The 15,204-nt window shown below is 43.8% G+C and overlaps 2 protein-coding genes across 2 annotated transcripts; both read left to right on the forward strand.

The window, feature by feature from the left end:
- Positions 1-7,789: 7,789 nt before the first annotated feature.
- Positions 7,790-9,779, forward strand: PYURF (PIGY upstream open reading frame). The gene is made up of 2 exons (XM_062199871.1): positions 7,790-8,045; positions 9,545-9,779. Exons 1-2 carry the CDS (start codon positions 7,867-7,869, stop codon positions 9,684-9,686), a joined length of 321 nt encoding a protein of 106 aa, XP_062055855.1. The 5' UTR covers positions 7,790-7,866; the 3' UTR covers positions 9,687-9,779.
- PIGY (phosphatidylinositol glycan anchor biosynthesis class Y) lies at positions 9,689-10,558 on the forward strand. Its single transcript, XM_062199872.1, has one exon. It carries the CDS (start codon positions 9,776-9,778, stop codon positions 9,989-9,991), a length of 216 nt encoding a protein of 71 aa, XP_062055856.1. The 5' UTR covers positions 9,689-9,775; the 3' UTR covers positions 9,992-10,558.
- Positions 10,559-15,204: the final 4,646 nt, after the last annotated feature.

Genomic DNA, 15,204 nt, shown 5'->3' on the forward strand with positions numbered 1-15,204 from the left:
GAGGCCAAAATCATCCTACTTTGAAGACTACTATTCTACAGTCTTGTTACTAAAAGTACAGTCTGAAAAGCAACAGAATCACACAAAACCTTTTAAGAAATAAGAATTTCAAGACTGCTATTCAGTATTATCCCAGTCACACTGAATCACAATCTACATTTTAACAAGATTCCAGGTGATTCATATGCATGTTCAAGTTGGGGAAGCATTGTCCTAAGATGGATCCATTTATCCATTAGCAGCAGGATAATGGGGAAGAAAGAAGTATGGGAGTCAAAAAGATGGAAAAAGGAGTAAAAGAAAGAGATAAAAGTCAAGAAACTGGTTAAAGTTGAAGACACACAAAACTTAAAATCAAGCATGTATAATTTTTCCTCTTGTGAAATTTTTGACGTTGATTAAATCATTGATGCTTTTTTTTTAAAAAAAGATTTTATGTATTTATTTGAGAGGTAGAGTTACAGACAGTAAGAGAGAGAGAGAGAGAGAGAGGTCTTTCTTCCGTTGGTTCACTTCCCAGATGGTAGCAACAGCCAGAGTTGTGTGATCTGAAGCCAGGAGCCAGGTGCTTCTTCCAGGTCTTGCATGTGGGTGCAGGGGCCTAAGCACTTGGGCCATCTTCTACTGCTTTCCCAGGCCATAGCAGAGAGCTGGATTGGAAGAGGGGCAGCCAGGACTAGAACCAGTGCCCATATGGGATGCCGGCACTGCAGGCGGAGGATTAACCTACTGCACCATGGCGCCGGCCCCATTGATGCTTTCTGAAAAGTTTATGGAGACAATGGCCCAAAGAACTCAGTGGTTTACAAATGGGAACCTATTTTAACAAGGGACAATATGGTGTTGAAGATGCTGCCGACAGCAGCAGGCCATCCACATCAATTTTCAAGGGAAAAAAAAAGTTATTCTTGCTCACTTCCTGATTGAAAAGGACCAGTGGTAAAAAGCAGAAACAACAGCCAACACTGTAGGTGTGTCAGTTGGTTCAGTCCAATTCTGACTGAAAAATTTAAAAACAGCAAACTTTCTTCTTGAAGAGTGCCAAAAATATTGCACCCAGATCAGTCACAGACAAAAGCAGAGTTTTCAATGGAAGATCCTGAAGCATTTCTTGGGATACTTGGAATAGGAGATGAAACATGACTTTAACCAGTACGAGTCTGATGACAAAGCACAATCAAAGCAGTGGCTATGGAGAGCTGAAAGTGGTCCAGTCAAAGCAAGGGCAGGCTGGTCAAGAGTGAAGGCTATGCATCTGTTTTGGGGGATACTCAATGCATTTTGCTTATTAACTTTTTGGAGGGCCAAAGAATCATAACACCTGCTTTTTAGGGAAGAATTTGGGAAAGTGAGATAAAGTTTTAGCAGAAAACTACCTGGGAAACCCACACCAGGGAGTCCTGCCTCAGCATGACCATGCTTCTGACTTTTCCTCTGATCAGACAAAGGCAATTTGGGGGCCGGCACAATGGAACAGCGGGTTAATGCCCTGGCCTAAAGTGCCAGCATCCCATATGGGCACCAGTTCAAGACCCGGCTGCTCCACTTCCAATCCAGCTCTCTGCTATGGCCTGGGAAAGCAGTAGAAGACGGCCCAAGTCCTTGGGCCCCTGCACCCGCGTGGGAGACCTGGAAGAAACTCCTGGCTCCTGGCTTCAGATCGGAGCAGCTCCAGCCATTGCAGCCATTTAGGGAGTGAACCATTGGATGGTAGACTCTCTCTCTTCTCTCTCTTTTTCTCTCTCTCTGCCTCTCCTCTCTCTGTGTAACTCTGACTTTCAAATAAATAAATAAATCTTTAAAAAAAAAGAGTCTTTAAATGGCTCTCATTTTTCTAAAGTTAATAATGCAAAAAAAGACTACATTGTCATGATTAAATTCCTAGGGCCTTCAGTTCTTTAAGGATGGGCAAATTGGTTGGTATCATCACTTACATAAGTGTTCTGACCCTGTTGAAGGTTATGTTGAAAAAGAAAATTGATTTTTAAAATTTTTTTATCTTTTTAATTCCATTGTCCATGAACATTTTAAGTGCCCTAGTAGTAGCGTGCAGCTCTACAATATTCACTCAAGTCTGTTATTCATTCTACTCTAAGCTGCTGTATAGTGCTGACAATTCATTACAGTCATCTCTGCCTAGCAAACTTCTATGTCCAACTTACAAAATTAACCTTTTAATTGCATGGATAAAAAAAAATTGAGCTCTCAGCCCTCTGCTCTCTTAGCTTAGCCACCCACCTGGGCTGCCCAGGTGTATTCTCTCCATTCAACCATGTAACTTTGTTCTCCCCCAGTCCGAGTGACTGGGCACTCTCTGTCCCTTCCGTTCTGATGGATGCCCTATCCCCAATAAAGCCTTATCACTTTGAAAAACAAAATTGAAAGAAGAGAAAATGGGTATCTTCTGGGGTTTTACTAAATAATCCCATGGCACTACATGACCCATACTGACACTCCTCCAACCCTTCCTTAGTACAAACGTTACCCTAATTATTTGTGTGCCTACCTTATACATACGTGCATCAATAAACCTTAAATATAATATACAAAAGAATGCATACATATAAACCTACATTTTTATTCAACTTTATTCTATGCTGTTTATTCTCCATAAGCCTATACATTTCTTTAAAATAGGGAGAGTTTCTTACAAGCCTCCTTTTTATCCTCTGATCTGCAAGGGGAGTTCCAAAAGTTTGTGTGAAAATGAGATTAAAAGATAAATGTATTTTGGTGCAAAAGTTATTAAATCCATGCACAGTTCTTTATTGACATATTTCACATGAGGTTTTTGAAGTAGCCTCACAACACTGAAAATATAAGAAGTGATCAATAATTATTCATTAAACTGAATCAATACTTTCAAAATAAAGTTTGCCTATGTCACTTATGAACTAATATTTATATTTTAAAACTACTTTATCAGAAAAAAATTTAAATAGAGAAACATTTAAAAGAACAATTCAACAGTATTTCAACCAGCTGAAGAAAATTTTGTTTTGTTTTTTAGTCATGTTTTTCCTATACCTAGGATTTTGGTTTAAAAACTAATGTTAATGATTGTACATACAACCATGTATTCTGCTTTCTTATAATCATTTCCTGAGTTGTTGTGTTTTTATTTTTAAAGCCACATAATGGTGCATGCCTGCCACATAGTGGGCATTTAAAAAATTAATGAACGATTGACAAATACTAAGAATGATTTTTAAAATATTTACTGTTTTAATAGGTAAGGAATGAAAACATCTTTGATATTTGAAGCTTGCATTACTTTGCTACTGAAAATACATTTTGTTTATTTTCTCTTGTGACTTATCAAATATTTTGTCCATTGATCTATTGGAACCTTGATTTTAAAGAAATCATTGTAATTGCAGTTTAATAGCAGCATTTTTGTGACTTTTGTTCCTAAAATAAATGTCATCAAATTAAAAAAAAAAAACATTAGCAAAATGATTTGTAATGAGACAAGAACAGGAAGAGATCATTGTTCAAACAGTGGATGATGCCATCTAGTGGGAAAACTTATTTTGACTTATATAAGCAGATTAAATGTTCCCAAATTTCAGTACCCCAATTGGTATGTATGGGATTTCGTCAAAATACGTTGTCTAGCTCCTCTTCTGCTTGGAGACTGGTGACTTGTTTTGTGTGTATGACAGTCCAAGAACTGTGTTTTGATGGTATCCCTATTGGAAACTATCAAAATTTCAGTTAATTGTCAATTTAGCAACCCAGAGAGACTGTGTTTTCCATTTTTACCAGAATTCTCACCAAGTTCACTAAGTTTGTTGCTGATAGCATTCTTCAAATGTGTAGTCTGTGCCAGCTCCCATACTAACGGCTTCATCTGTATTGTTTTGTTCCGTCTGCTCAAAACTGAAAGGTCCATGGCCCTTCTTATCCTCTTACACGTGAGGAGATTGAGGGGGAACGTTAGCTAACTTCCCCAAGGTTGCACAGTTCATACTGTAATTGAGCCTGGAACCTAACAGTGATTACGTGTGCCCCGGCCTAGGTGACAGGAAAGGTCATAGTCATGTGAACAGTGAAAAGGCACCGACATCTGAAGCAACAAGTCCAGTCCTGCAGGCTACGCTGTCACCTCCATTTAGTTAGGGACAGCAAAACGAGTCCTGTTCCTCCGCTAAGGAGGGCTGCTCAGGGACATTTTGCTATGATACTTGGCAACCTCATACGCACATAGTTTGAACTATTTCAGTCACACATTCAGACGCTACTTAAACATTGGTTGTTGGTTTTTTGGTGTTATAAACACAAGGATGTTTTCAATACTTTTCCTCTCTGTTCTCCCCCAAATACAAGGCAAAGTAAACCGATCTGCCTGAAACCTTCTATGTGGAGGCAAACTGACACTAATTTATTTATAAGTTGTTAGAAAACCCAGCTGATAGGGATCAGTCAGCCAGGCTGAAGCTAAGAAAATTCACTTGAAGCATGGGTGCCTGACCCTGCCCCACCAGGGCCAACAGCTGGGTCCATTCAGTGCCGGCTGAAGTCAAGATCTACTTCCCTCTACCTGAAACATATCCTAACGTTCACCTTCTCCCTCGGGGCCAAAGGATCAACTAACTTGAACTAAAAAATTAATTCCTGCTACTTCTTTAGTAGGAAACAGCATGCAGGTAACACAGGAACAACCCTAACAACTGTTCCATTCTCTAGTCCATTAGCAACGCTAATAATGAAAAGCTCTGAATGTCAATGATTCTCTGTCAGGGAGGGAGGGCTTAGCTACCACTGGCTTTTATTATCTCTTAAGTATCCACCAGCCCAGAGAAGTTTCCTTTTCAGTACTCTATACAGTACCCAAGCCTTAAGAAATCTTATGAGCATCAAGTGATATTTTGGGTTCTTTTAAATAGGATGAACAAATAAGACAAACACTTTCCCAGTGACTATTACATGGTTGAGTGGAGGAGAAAATCGAAAACACAAATTTGTATTTGTACCTGTATATCCCACACTCTCTCCCAGGAACTCAAGGTATGAAATGATAAAGCCAGCCAATAATCAGCAAAACAAAGGGGAAAAAAATTTATGCCTGACAATGAATCTTTGAGTATGTAGAACTAGAAAGAATAGATAAAACAAAAATAACAATAGATAACATGAATTTGCACACTTTTTAAGATGGTGACTGCATACACTATCACATTTAACTCCTACCTTGAGGGGAATTCACAAAATAGTTATAATTATTAATCTTCCTGAATATGCAAGGAAGTGTTGTTAAGTCATTTGCTGGAATTATCCAGCTAGTAAACTCTGGACATAGAACCAAACTGTGGGGTGCCAAGAGCCAAAGTTCTCATCTAGTACACTATAAGAGAGAAACCAAACATGCCTCACTTCTATGGAGAGCTGGAGGCAAACCTGGGATCAAAAAGCCACTGTCCAGATTGGCCATTTGTCTCACACACATCAGCCGATTACAGTTACTTAGATTCCTTGTGACCATCAAGCTCATATATAGAAGTAAGGGTTTGTTTTTAATTAATTTATTTATTTGAAAGGCAGAGTTACAGAAAGGCAGAGGCAGAGAGAGAGGTCTTCCATTCGCTGGTTCATTCTCCAGATGGTTGTAACAGCTGCAGCTGTGCTGATCCGAAGCCAGGAGCCAGGAACTTCTTCCGGGTCTCCCACGTGAGTGCAGGGGCCCAACGACTTGAGCCATCTTCTAATGCTTTCCCAGGCCATAGAAGAGAGCTGGATCGGAAGTGGAGCAGCTGGGACTTGAACTGGCGTCCATATGGGATGCAGGCACAGCGCCAGCCCCAGAAGGAAGTTATATATTATTCAGAAATTGAGTTCAGGGAATGGCACTGTGGCACAGTGGGTTAAGTGCCATTTATAGCATCCCATATGGTCGCCAGTTCAAGTCCTAGCTGCTCCACTCCACTTTCGATCCAGCTCTCTGCTATGGCCTGGGAAAGCAGCAGAAGACAGCCCAAGTGCTTGGGCCCCTGCACCCACATGGGAGACCCGGATGAAGTTCCTGGCTTCCTGGATTCGACCTGGCCCACCCTTGGCTCTTGTGGCCATTTGGGGAGTGAACCCTCAGATAGAAGATCTCTTTGTCTCTCCCTCTCTCTCTTTCTCTCTGTAATTCTGACTTTCAAATAAATAAATAAATCTTAACCCAAAAAGTAAGGAAAATACTTTGAAACTATTTCTCTCTGTTAAAAAAAAAAAGAAAGAAATTGAGTTCACAACAATTGTGTCACCTGCTGATACCTGCAGCAGCTGAAGTCTTTACTCTGACTCATTTCTACTTGAAAGCCCTAAAGTTTCCAAAGCACCTGGTGTCTTTCAAAGTTGTTTTCCATCACATTCCAGGCAAGAGATGCAATCACTGGCCACCCTGAACTGGCCAAACCCTAGCACAAAAATGACATCTACACAGGGATTGCCCAAGACAGGTTCAAAGGTCGCTGTTTGCTTCATTTAGTGCTAAGACCTCCACCCCAGTAGGAGCTTAAAGCTCATACCGTAACAAGCAATGTACGTAAGAGCATGCTTCCAAACGGTGCAAGCACAGGCTTATACCCCACGGTGTGTAACCACAAAACATCTCCTCTTGAATATTCATTCCCCACCCCAAATCAGAGGTACCTGCCTTCCTTGCGTGGGGAGCCACAGCTTTTGAAATGATTCCCCGTGGTCTCTTTTGCTACACACACAGAGATTATTCTGCATAACTCCTCCTAGTGCAGCTTCTGATTCCCACTCATCAGGAAGTGAACCCACTTTGGGTAGGTAACAGCTGGCCCCACTGCAAGGGTCCTAAGCCCTTCCTTTCAGGTTAAGTGTTGCTTTTTAAATTAATTTATTAATTAATTTTCATTTTATTTGAAAGGCAGAGAGACAGAGACAGATCTTCCATCCTTTGTTTCAATTCCCAAATGCCAACAACCAGAACTGGGCCAGGCTGAAGCCAATAGGCTGGAACTCCATCTGACTCTCCCATGTGGGTGGCAGGGACCCGTCATCTGCTACCTGTTAACGTGCATTTGCAGGAGGCTAGAACTGGAAACTGAGTTGGGACTTGAACCCAGGCCCTTAAATATGGGGATGCAGGAGGAGCCCGGCGCTGTGGTGCAGTGGGTTAATGCCGGGCCTGAACCGCCAGCATCCCATATGAGCGCCGGTTCTAGTCCTGGCTGCTCCTCTTCCAACTCTGCTCTCTGCTATGGCCTGGAAAAGCAGTGAAAGATGGCTCAAGTCCCTGGGCCCCTGCACCCACGTGGAAGACCTGGAAGAGGCTCCTGGCTTCGGATTGGCACAACTCCGGCCATTGCAGCCATCTGGGGAGTGAACCATTAGATGGAAGACATCTCTCTTGCCTCTCCTCTCTCTGTGAACCTCTAACTTTCAAATAAGTAAATAAATATTTAAAATAATAATAATGATAATAAAAATATAGGATGCAGGAGTCCCACGTGCCAAATGCCAGCCTCTTAAACTTTATTTTATGATAAAAAAGAGAAAGCCAAACAGGTTACAGAAACTAGAAAGTAAGGATTTACATCAAACCAATTAACTGTCAATACATCCAATGTGAGCGTCTTTGCAACCTCAGGTGGAGATAACACATAGCTCCAAGCTTAATACTGCGGACCCCACTTAAACCACGCGACCTCAGCGCAGCGGTCACTCGAGGCCTCTGGGTCCAGGCGGCGCCCCGAGCGGCCCCGGAACCAAAGCGCCAGCCTCCGCCGGCGCCCGGGCAGCGTTTCCCGGCGCACCGGAGGGGAAGGTCTGGCCGGCGGGGCTTGAGCGGCCGGGACGCCGCGCGGCTGGCGGAGGGCGCGCCGGGCAGCGGTCGCCGGCAGCCGGACCATGCTCAGTGGAGCACGCGGCAGGCTGGCCTCCGCGCTGCGGGCGTCCGGGGTCGGCCGTCGGTGCCTGCGCGCGACTGGGTCGCGGCTCTCGGCAGATCGGAGCGAGCAGCCGCCCAGCGCCTTCGACCCGGCGCTGCTGGAGTTCCTGGTGTGCCCCCTGTCCAAGAAGCCGCTCAGGTGAGAGCCCGGCGTCGGGCTTCCCTCTGCCGCCTGCTGTGGCGGGGAGCGGGCCGGGCGAGCGTGCGGCCCCCCAGAGCCGCTGGGGGGGCTGGGTCAGCCCAAGTATCCTCCGCTGCCATTTTCTGGAGGCCGGGGCGGGGCCGAGCCCACACCTGCCAGACCGAATCGCCGGCCGCAGGCCTGGGTCGGAGCCTTTTTGGGGGGTCCGGCGCGTTACGCCCAGCGGGCGGACTCCGGGACGCTCCCCACCCCCCGGACCAGCCCCAGGCGTGCGGCGAGGCCTGGACAAAGGTCCCGCAGCGATTGGAGGAGTAGGAGTCTGACAAGGCCAAGGCATTCCGGTTTCTAAGCCGCCCAGCTGACGCCTGACAGTCTTGCACTGGAGCCCAGCGGCTCGCTCAGTTGCGGGCCAGCTGGTTTCTGCAAAAGCCGCTTTAAGCCTAGACCCAGTTCTTGGGGACACAGCTCTACAGTTCCAGGCTATTAAAACTGCATATGGACAAAACTAGTATTTCCTACGACATAAACTAAACACTGAAGTGTTACCAGTGGTGGCGGCGTTTGGTGCAGCGCCCAAGGCCCAGCTTGGGACACCACATCCCGAATCGGAGTTCCTGTCTGAGTGCCTGGGTCAAGTCCTGTCTCCCCCGGATTCCAGCTTCCTGCCAATGTGCACCTGGGAGGCTCAAGTAGCTGGGCCTCTGCCACCCATGAGAGAGACCCGGATCGAGGCCCCGGCTTCAGCCTGGCCTAGTCCTGGCTGCTCAGGCTGATCAGGGAGTGAGCAAGTGAATGAAGATGGCGCTCCCTGTAGCCTCCCCCCATCTGCCTTTCAAATAAATAAAAACAAATTTTAAGAAAATGTTCTCTGGTTATCTTTGGGTGGTACATTGCTAGCAAGTTTTACTTTCGTATTTTCTAGTATGTTTCTCTGTAATGGAGAGTCCATTTTAACCCTTGAAATTCCCATTTGATCATTGAGCCTTTCAGCTCACTGTCTAGCTCCCTACACACTCACTGGTTTCCAGTTTGTTTCTGCCTTCTCCTCTTTCTCAATTTTTATTTTGCATATTTTTATTTTTTCAGTGATTCCTTTCTAATAGATCAGTTAAGTTTCTTTCTTTAGGATTCTGAAATTGAGAAAGTTGAGTTTTTCTCTACTTTCTGTTCCAGTAGTTAAGTGGGCGGGTTTTGGAGTTCACCAAAGTAATGAGGGGATATTTGGGTAAAAGGAGATCTTTTGTTACTGGTATTAAAAAAGTTAAGCCATAACTGGAGAATAAAGTGAACAAGAGCATCAGAGAAATTGACTAAAAAGGAGACAGTTATAGGGTCTAAGAATTTTCCAAGAGAAATAATTGAATTGGCTGTTGCTAGAGATTATTCTGGGATTAATACTATGCCAAGAATGGGGAAGTGATGTTATTTATTGAGCGTCAGGCTCTCCCAGGCATTTTGTTTTCCACAGTTCATTTTATCCTTTTTCCCCCTCCCAGATATGAAGCATCAACAAATGAATTAATTAATGAAGAGCTGGGAATAGCCTATCCAATCATTGACGGGATTCCTAATATGATACCACAGGCAGCAAGGATGACCCATCAAGATAAGAAGCAAGAAGAACCGGAGCAGCACTAGACCATAATTTTTAAAAACCAGAGCACTAACTGTTCTCAATACCATATCCATTTTAAAACAAGGTGGCAGGTATTAAGTGGGAGAAGAGAATGTTTCTGTCTCTTCCTACACTGACCGTCCTTATTCCACTGATTTCTCTCACAGGTCTTTTCTACGCAGCCTCTGTGGAAGAAAACTTCCCACAGGGCTGCACTAGCACCTCCAGCTTCTGCTTCTACAGTTTGCTCCTGCCCATTACCATACCAGTGTATGTGTTCTTCCACCTCTGGACTTGGATGGGGATTAAACTCTTCAGGCATAACTAAGGGAGCCAGAGCCAAGGTGGTGTGTAGATTCGTGATGTCTAGGGCATCCATCTCTGCAAGCTCAACTAGGTGGAAATGCTGGGGAGACATTGCATTTTGCGGAAAGATGATTTGCCTTGCTTCTCAGGATTGGGCCTACAAGAGAATTAAGCTGCAGGAGCTTCTTTTATTGTACTCTAATTCTGACAGCCCTTGTGTTTTGAAGGTTCTGACATAACTGCTGTGTCAGAAGGAACCTTGTAACAGAGTGTCTTGTTGGAGGTTAACGCCCCTAATACTCATCTGGTGACCATTACCCCATTCATCTAAAAGTTAGCCACTTGTAATTTTGTTTGTTTAGCTTCAAGCTTGTTGGTAAAGTGACATGGTAGGGATGACCGAAATAATCTCAAAGGACCTGTATGATGTAGTTATAAAGAAATGCATTTAAACTAGTGTGACATAAAACTGTATAATAAACTGGAAATTTCATGTACTTAAAAATCCTTAGTTTGTAAAATAACCTGCATTTCTTTGGTATCAAATGCTTATATTACTAATAAAATGATACTTTCCCATAAAAAAACAGTTTGCAGGAATTTTTGCTTTGTCAAAAGAATATGGTATTAAGGGAGGGAAAATGAAGATGCTCTGAATGTATGCTGTTTGCAGAGGCACTTAACACACAAAGTAGTCATTTTCTGGGACCGTGGGGCCCTCTGGTGGGTAGGGATGGAGTAGGAGGACTTCACATAGCTGATTGTGTCCTATTGAGTGTAGAGCCATGTTTTGAGCCACATTTAAGTTCCTTTCCTGCCTTTGGAGGTTTGTTTAGCATTCCTAAGGCCATAGGCATTTGACATTAACAGATCCTGATTTTCCAGAATTTCCAAGATGATTGAACTCTGTATAGTATTTCAGGAGTATAGCATAAATATTCTAGTAGTTACCCTAAAGTAACCTAAAAACGAATATTAATTGATTTCTGTTAGAATCTTAGAGTAATTTAGGAGATGTTTTGGACAATGATTCTAATCCATTAGAAGGAAATTAAAACATGATAGTGATATATTTTCTTTCTTTCTTTTTTTTTTTTTTTTTTTTTTTTTTTGACAGGCAGAGTTAGTGAGAGACAGAGGGAAAGGTCTTCCTTCCATTGGTTCACCCCCCAAACAGCCACTACGGCCGGCGCGCTGCACCAATCTGAAGCCAGGAGCCAGGTGCTTCTCCTGGTCTCCCATGCAGGTGGAGGGCCCAAGCACTTAGGCCATCCTCCACTGCCTTCCCTGGGCCACAACAGAGAGCTGGACTGGAAGAGGAGCAACTAGGACAGAATCCGGCACCCCAACTAGGGCACTGAATTCACCTGACGCTTAGCTTAGCCCAGAGCAGGCATGTGCTTCCTGAGTGAGCACATGGCTCCCCCAAGCCACTTCACAACTCCACACCTCACCTTTAGGGCTAGAAATCCTTCCCCTGCTTCTTTTATAAAACTGTGGAGGATGAAACTAAGTTTGACCGGTGAAATTCCTTGGTAAAGAACCAAGTGAAGCTGACGACAGTGTGCTGGCGAATCAGGAGCTCTGCAGACCTGTTCCCCAGTGAGACAAACCCACCTGGGGAAAATTGTAAAACAACCTTTTAAAATCTCCGGAAACTGTCCTGAGGGCATATAGCAATCAAAACAGTCCAGAAACTCTACAGTATAAAAAGGGTGAGTTTGTGGCTCTTGAACTCCCAACCAGCCACTTTCCACACTCAGCTCACAGTGGTGGCCACTCCAGAAGGGTGTAGCCACCAACAGGAGGCTTTTTCCCCCAGCCTCTGGGTGAGATGGTATTTCCTGGTATGTGTAGCTCCTGGAATAGTAAATGCAATTATGGGATATAAAACTATAAATGCAATTTCTTCCCCTTTCTTAACTGGCAGCACAATTATAGAAAACAGAATAACAACAATTGTATTTGGGGGCCTATAATGTGTAAGGGAGTCTTCAAAAAGTTCATGGGAAATGTGTATTATAAAAACTACATATGATGCCATTTTTTTTGCACCAGAATAAGCATATATTTTAATTCTATCTTCAATGAGTGTTTTGAAGTACCCTCACATAGAACATATTTATTGTTTTTTGTTTTGTTTTGTTTTTGTTTGTTTGTTTTGGACAGGCAGAGTAGACAGAGACAGAGAGAAAGGTCTTCCTTTGCCATTGGTTCACCCCCCAATGGCCGCTGCGGCCAGCGCATCGCGCTGATCCGAAGCCAGGAGCCAGGTGCTTCTCCTGGTCTCCCATGCAGGTGCAGGGCCCAAGGACTTGGGCCATCCTCCACTGCACTCCCTGGCCATAGCAGAGAGCTGACCTGGAAGAGGGACAACCGGGACTAGAACCCAGTGTGCCGGCGCTGCAGGCGGAGGATTAGCCAATTGAGCCGCGGCGCTGGCCAGAACATATTTATTGTAAAAGCACATAGGACATGGATTAAGCAGAGCTGTATTTAGAATAGAGAAATGATACTAGATGGTAACTTGAATTTACAGGAACACATATAAAGATAAATAATAAAGTTAATATAGCTAATGATATATACAGTACTTGTTTCCTTTTCTTTCAGTTTCTTTCACAGACATCAAATTACATATTGCTGGGTTTGTAATAGAAGTAATATGCATGGCAATCATAGCACACAAAAGAGGGGGAAGGGAATACAGATACATAAAAGTAGTGTTTCACTGCCTTACTGTCACACTTTTGAACAAATGTGCAGTCTTAAAAGATCTTTTAGCTGCTGGTGAGACTACAAAATGCTGAAACTTCTTTGTAAAACAGTTGATAATCCCTAAAAGATTAAACATAGAGTTACTATATGACCCCACAATTCCACTCCTAGGTACATATCATTCACCCAAGAGAAATGAAAACTTATGTCCACACAAACATTTTTAGAAGCAAATGTTCACAGAAGCATAATCCATAATAGCAAAAAAAATTTTAATGAAAGGTAGAAACAACACAAATGTTTGTCACTTGATGCATGTTAGATAAAATGTGGTATGAACACCATGAAACTTGGCAATAAAAAAGGATTGAGTACTGATCTATGCTGCAACACAAATGAAATCTGAAAATGTTATGCTAAGTGAAGAAGCTGGTTTTCAAAGATCACAAATCGTTTGATCTCTTTTACATGAAATGTCCCTAATAGGCTAATTTATGGGGATGGACAGCAGATTAGTGGGTACCCAGGGCTGGAGACGGAGATATGGCTACAAGGCACAAGTTTTCTCTTTGGATAATGAAAACAGTCTAAAATTGTGATGGTTGTACACTTCTGTGCATATACTAACACCATTCAGTTGCATATTGTAACATGGCTGAATGAGAGTAATCCCCCCTAGTCTGTGGGGCACACATTCTGAAGCCGCCAGTGGATGCCTGGACCACAGAGAGGACCTGCTATGGTGTGGATGTGGTCTGACTGTCCTGTAAAGGTTCAGATGTCAGCAGCTTGGTTCCCAGGGTGACCATGTGATAGGTGGTAAAACAATGAAGAGATCGGGCCTACTGGGAAGTCACTGGGGGCGCTGTCCTTGGAAGAATTTAAGGTGGTTCTCATGGCAACCTGGTTAGAGTTCATGAGAAGGTTGTTCTAAGAGAGCAAGCCTGACCCTTCCCACTCTGACTCCCTGTCTGGCATCGTGATCTCCCCCTCCTTCACCACCCTTGATCTTGTGATGTTATCTGAGCGGAACCAACTTCGACGCAATGTCCTAGAACCTCCAAAACTGGGAGCTAAAGAAGCCTCTTTCCTTTATACGTTTCCCAGCCTTGGGTATTTGGGTATAGCAACAGAAAACTAAGACAGTAGCAAACTTTCTACATACTACATTTTCTCTTATACATGCATAACCCATGATATAGTTTATTACTTAAGCAAGGAGATAAACAATAATAAAATAGGCAACTATATTATAGTGAAAGTTATGTGAATGTTTCTCTTGAAACAGTCAAGGCAAATACTCATATTTTTGCACTGAAGTTGACCATGAGTAACTGAAACAGCAGAAAGTGAAACCAAGGATGGAGGGAGGCCGCCATGTGTTCACGTGAAGTACAGCTCAATAAAGCTGCTACCAAGACCTAACCAAACTAAAACAAAAGCAATATCCAAATGTGCAGCCCAAGTTCAAGTCATTTCCTGACTAGAAGCCAGCCAAAAGTAGAAGGCAGGTCTTAAGCCTTCTACATTTTATCTACCACAAGGCGCTACCTCTAGTGATCCTCTCAGGACACATTTTGTTGGGAATTCTTCCAGCAGGTTTCCAGCATCTCTCTCTCATATTTCTCACTGGAGAACAGCCTGACTTCCTGTTAATGGGGATTCTCCTTTGCCAGCTTCCCATGCCACACACCAGCACACCGACCCCAGCTCCTCCAGCTGTGGCACCTGATGAACACGTTCTCCTCACCAGTCTGGAACTACTGCCCACGCCTCGGTAATTCCTTCACCAGCATCAGGAGACCACCTGCTTCCCTAGAGCCTCTTAAAGGATGATCTTCCTAAGCGCCCCAGCTGCATCGCTGATAGGGATCATCTTCAACCAGCTCATTAGTGAGATCTTTCCCATTAGCTCTAGATGAGGCTCCCACTCTGAGGGAGCAAAATAAAGGGATCTGGTATGATCTCTGCTCACTTCCGGTCCTGAAAAGAGAAGGCTTTTGCGGGAGACTCCTCCGAACCTCAGACTGCGTCTGTGAGATGGAGGAAACGATGCACACTTCCAGAGCAGGTGGGAGGCTTTTTGTTTTCTTGTTGCTGTGGTTTCCAAAGAATTTATTTAATCAGACTTCCTGACTTCATTTTAACAGGGACTGCAGACGATTCTAGCTTATGAAAAGTAGAGTTTGAGGAAGCAGTTTTAACCTTCATTGTGTGTCAGAGTACATAAACAACAAAATTAAATTATAACTTATGCATAAAGATTTTATACTAACAGATACCTATTTTTTTTTCTTTTTTTTCTTTTGACAGGCAGAATGGACAGTGAGTGAGACAGAGAGAAAGGTCTTCCTTTTCCGTTGGTTCACCCCCCAATGGCCACTGCAGCCGGTGCGCTGTGGCCGGCGCACCGCGCTGATCTGAAGCCAGGAGCCAGGTGCCTCACCTGGTCTCCCATGCGGGTGCAGGGCCCAAGGTCTTGGGCCATCCTCCACTGCACTCCCGGGCCACAGCAGA

The sequence above is a fragment of the Lepus europaeus genome, chromosome 8, assembly GCF_033115175.1.
Source record: "Lepus europaeus isolate LE1 chromosome 8, mLepTim1.pri, whole genome shotgun sequence".
Taxonomy (NCBI): Eukaryota; Metazoa; Chordata; class Mammalia; order Lagomorpha; family Leporidae; genus Lepus; species Lepus europaeus.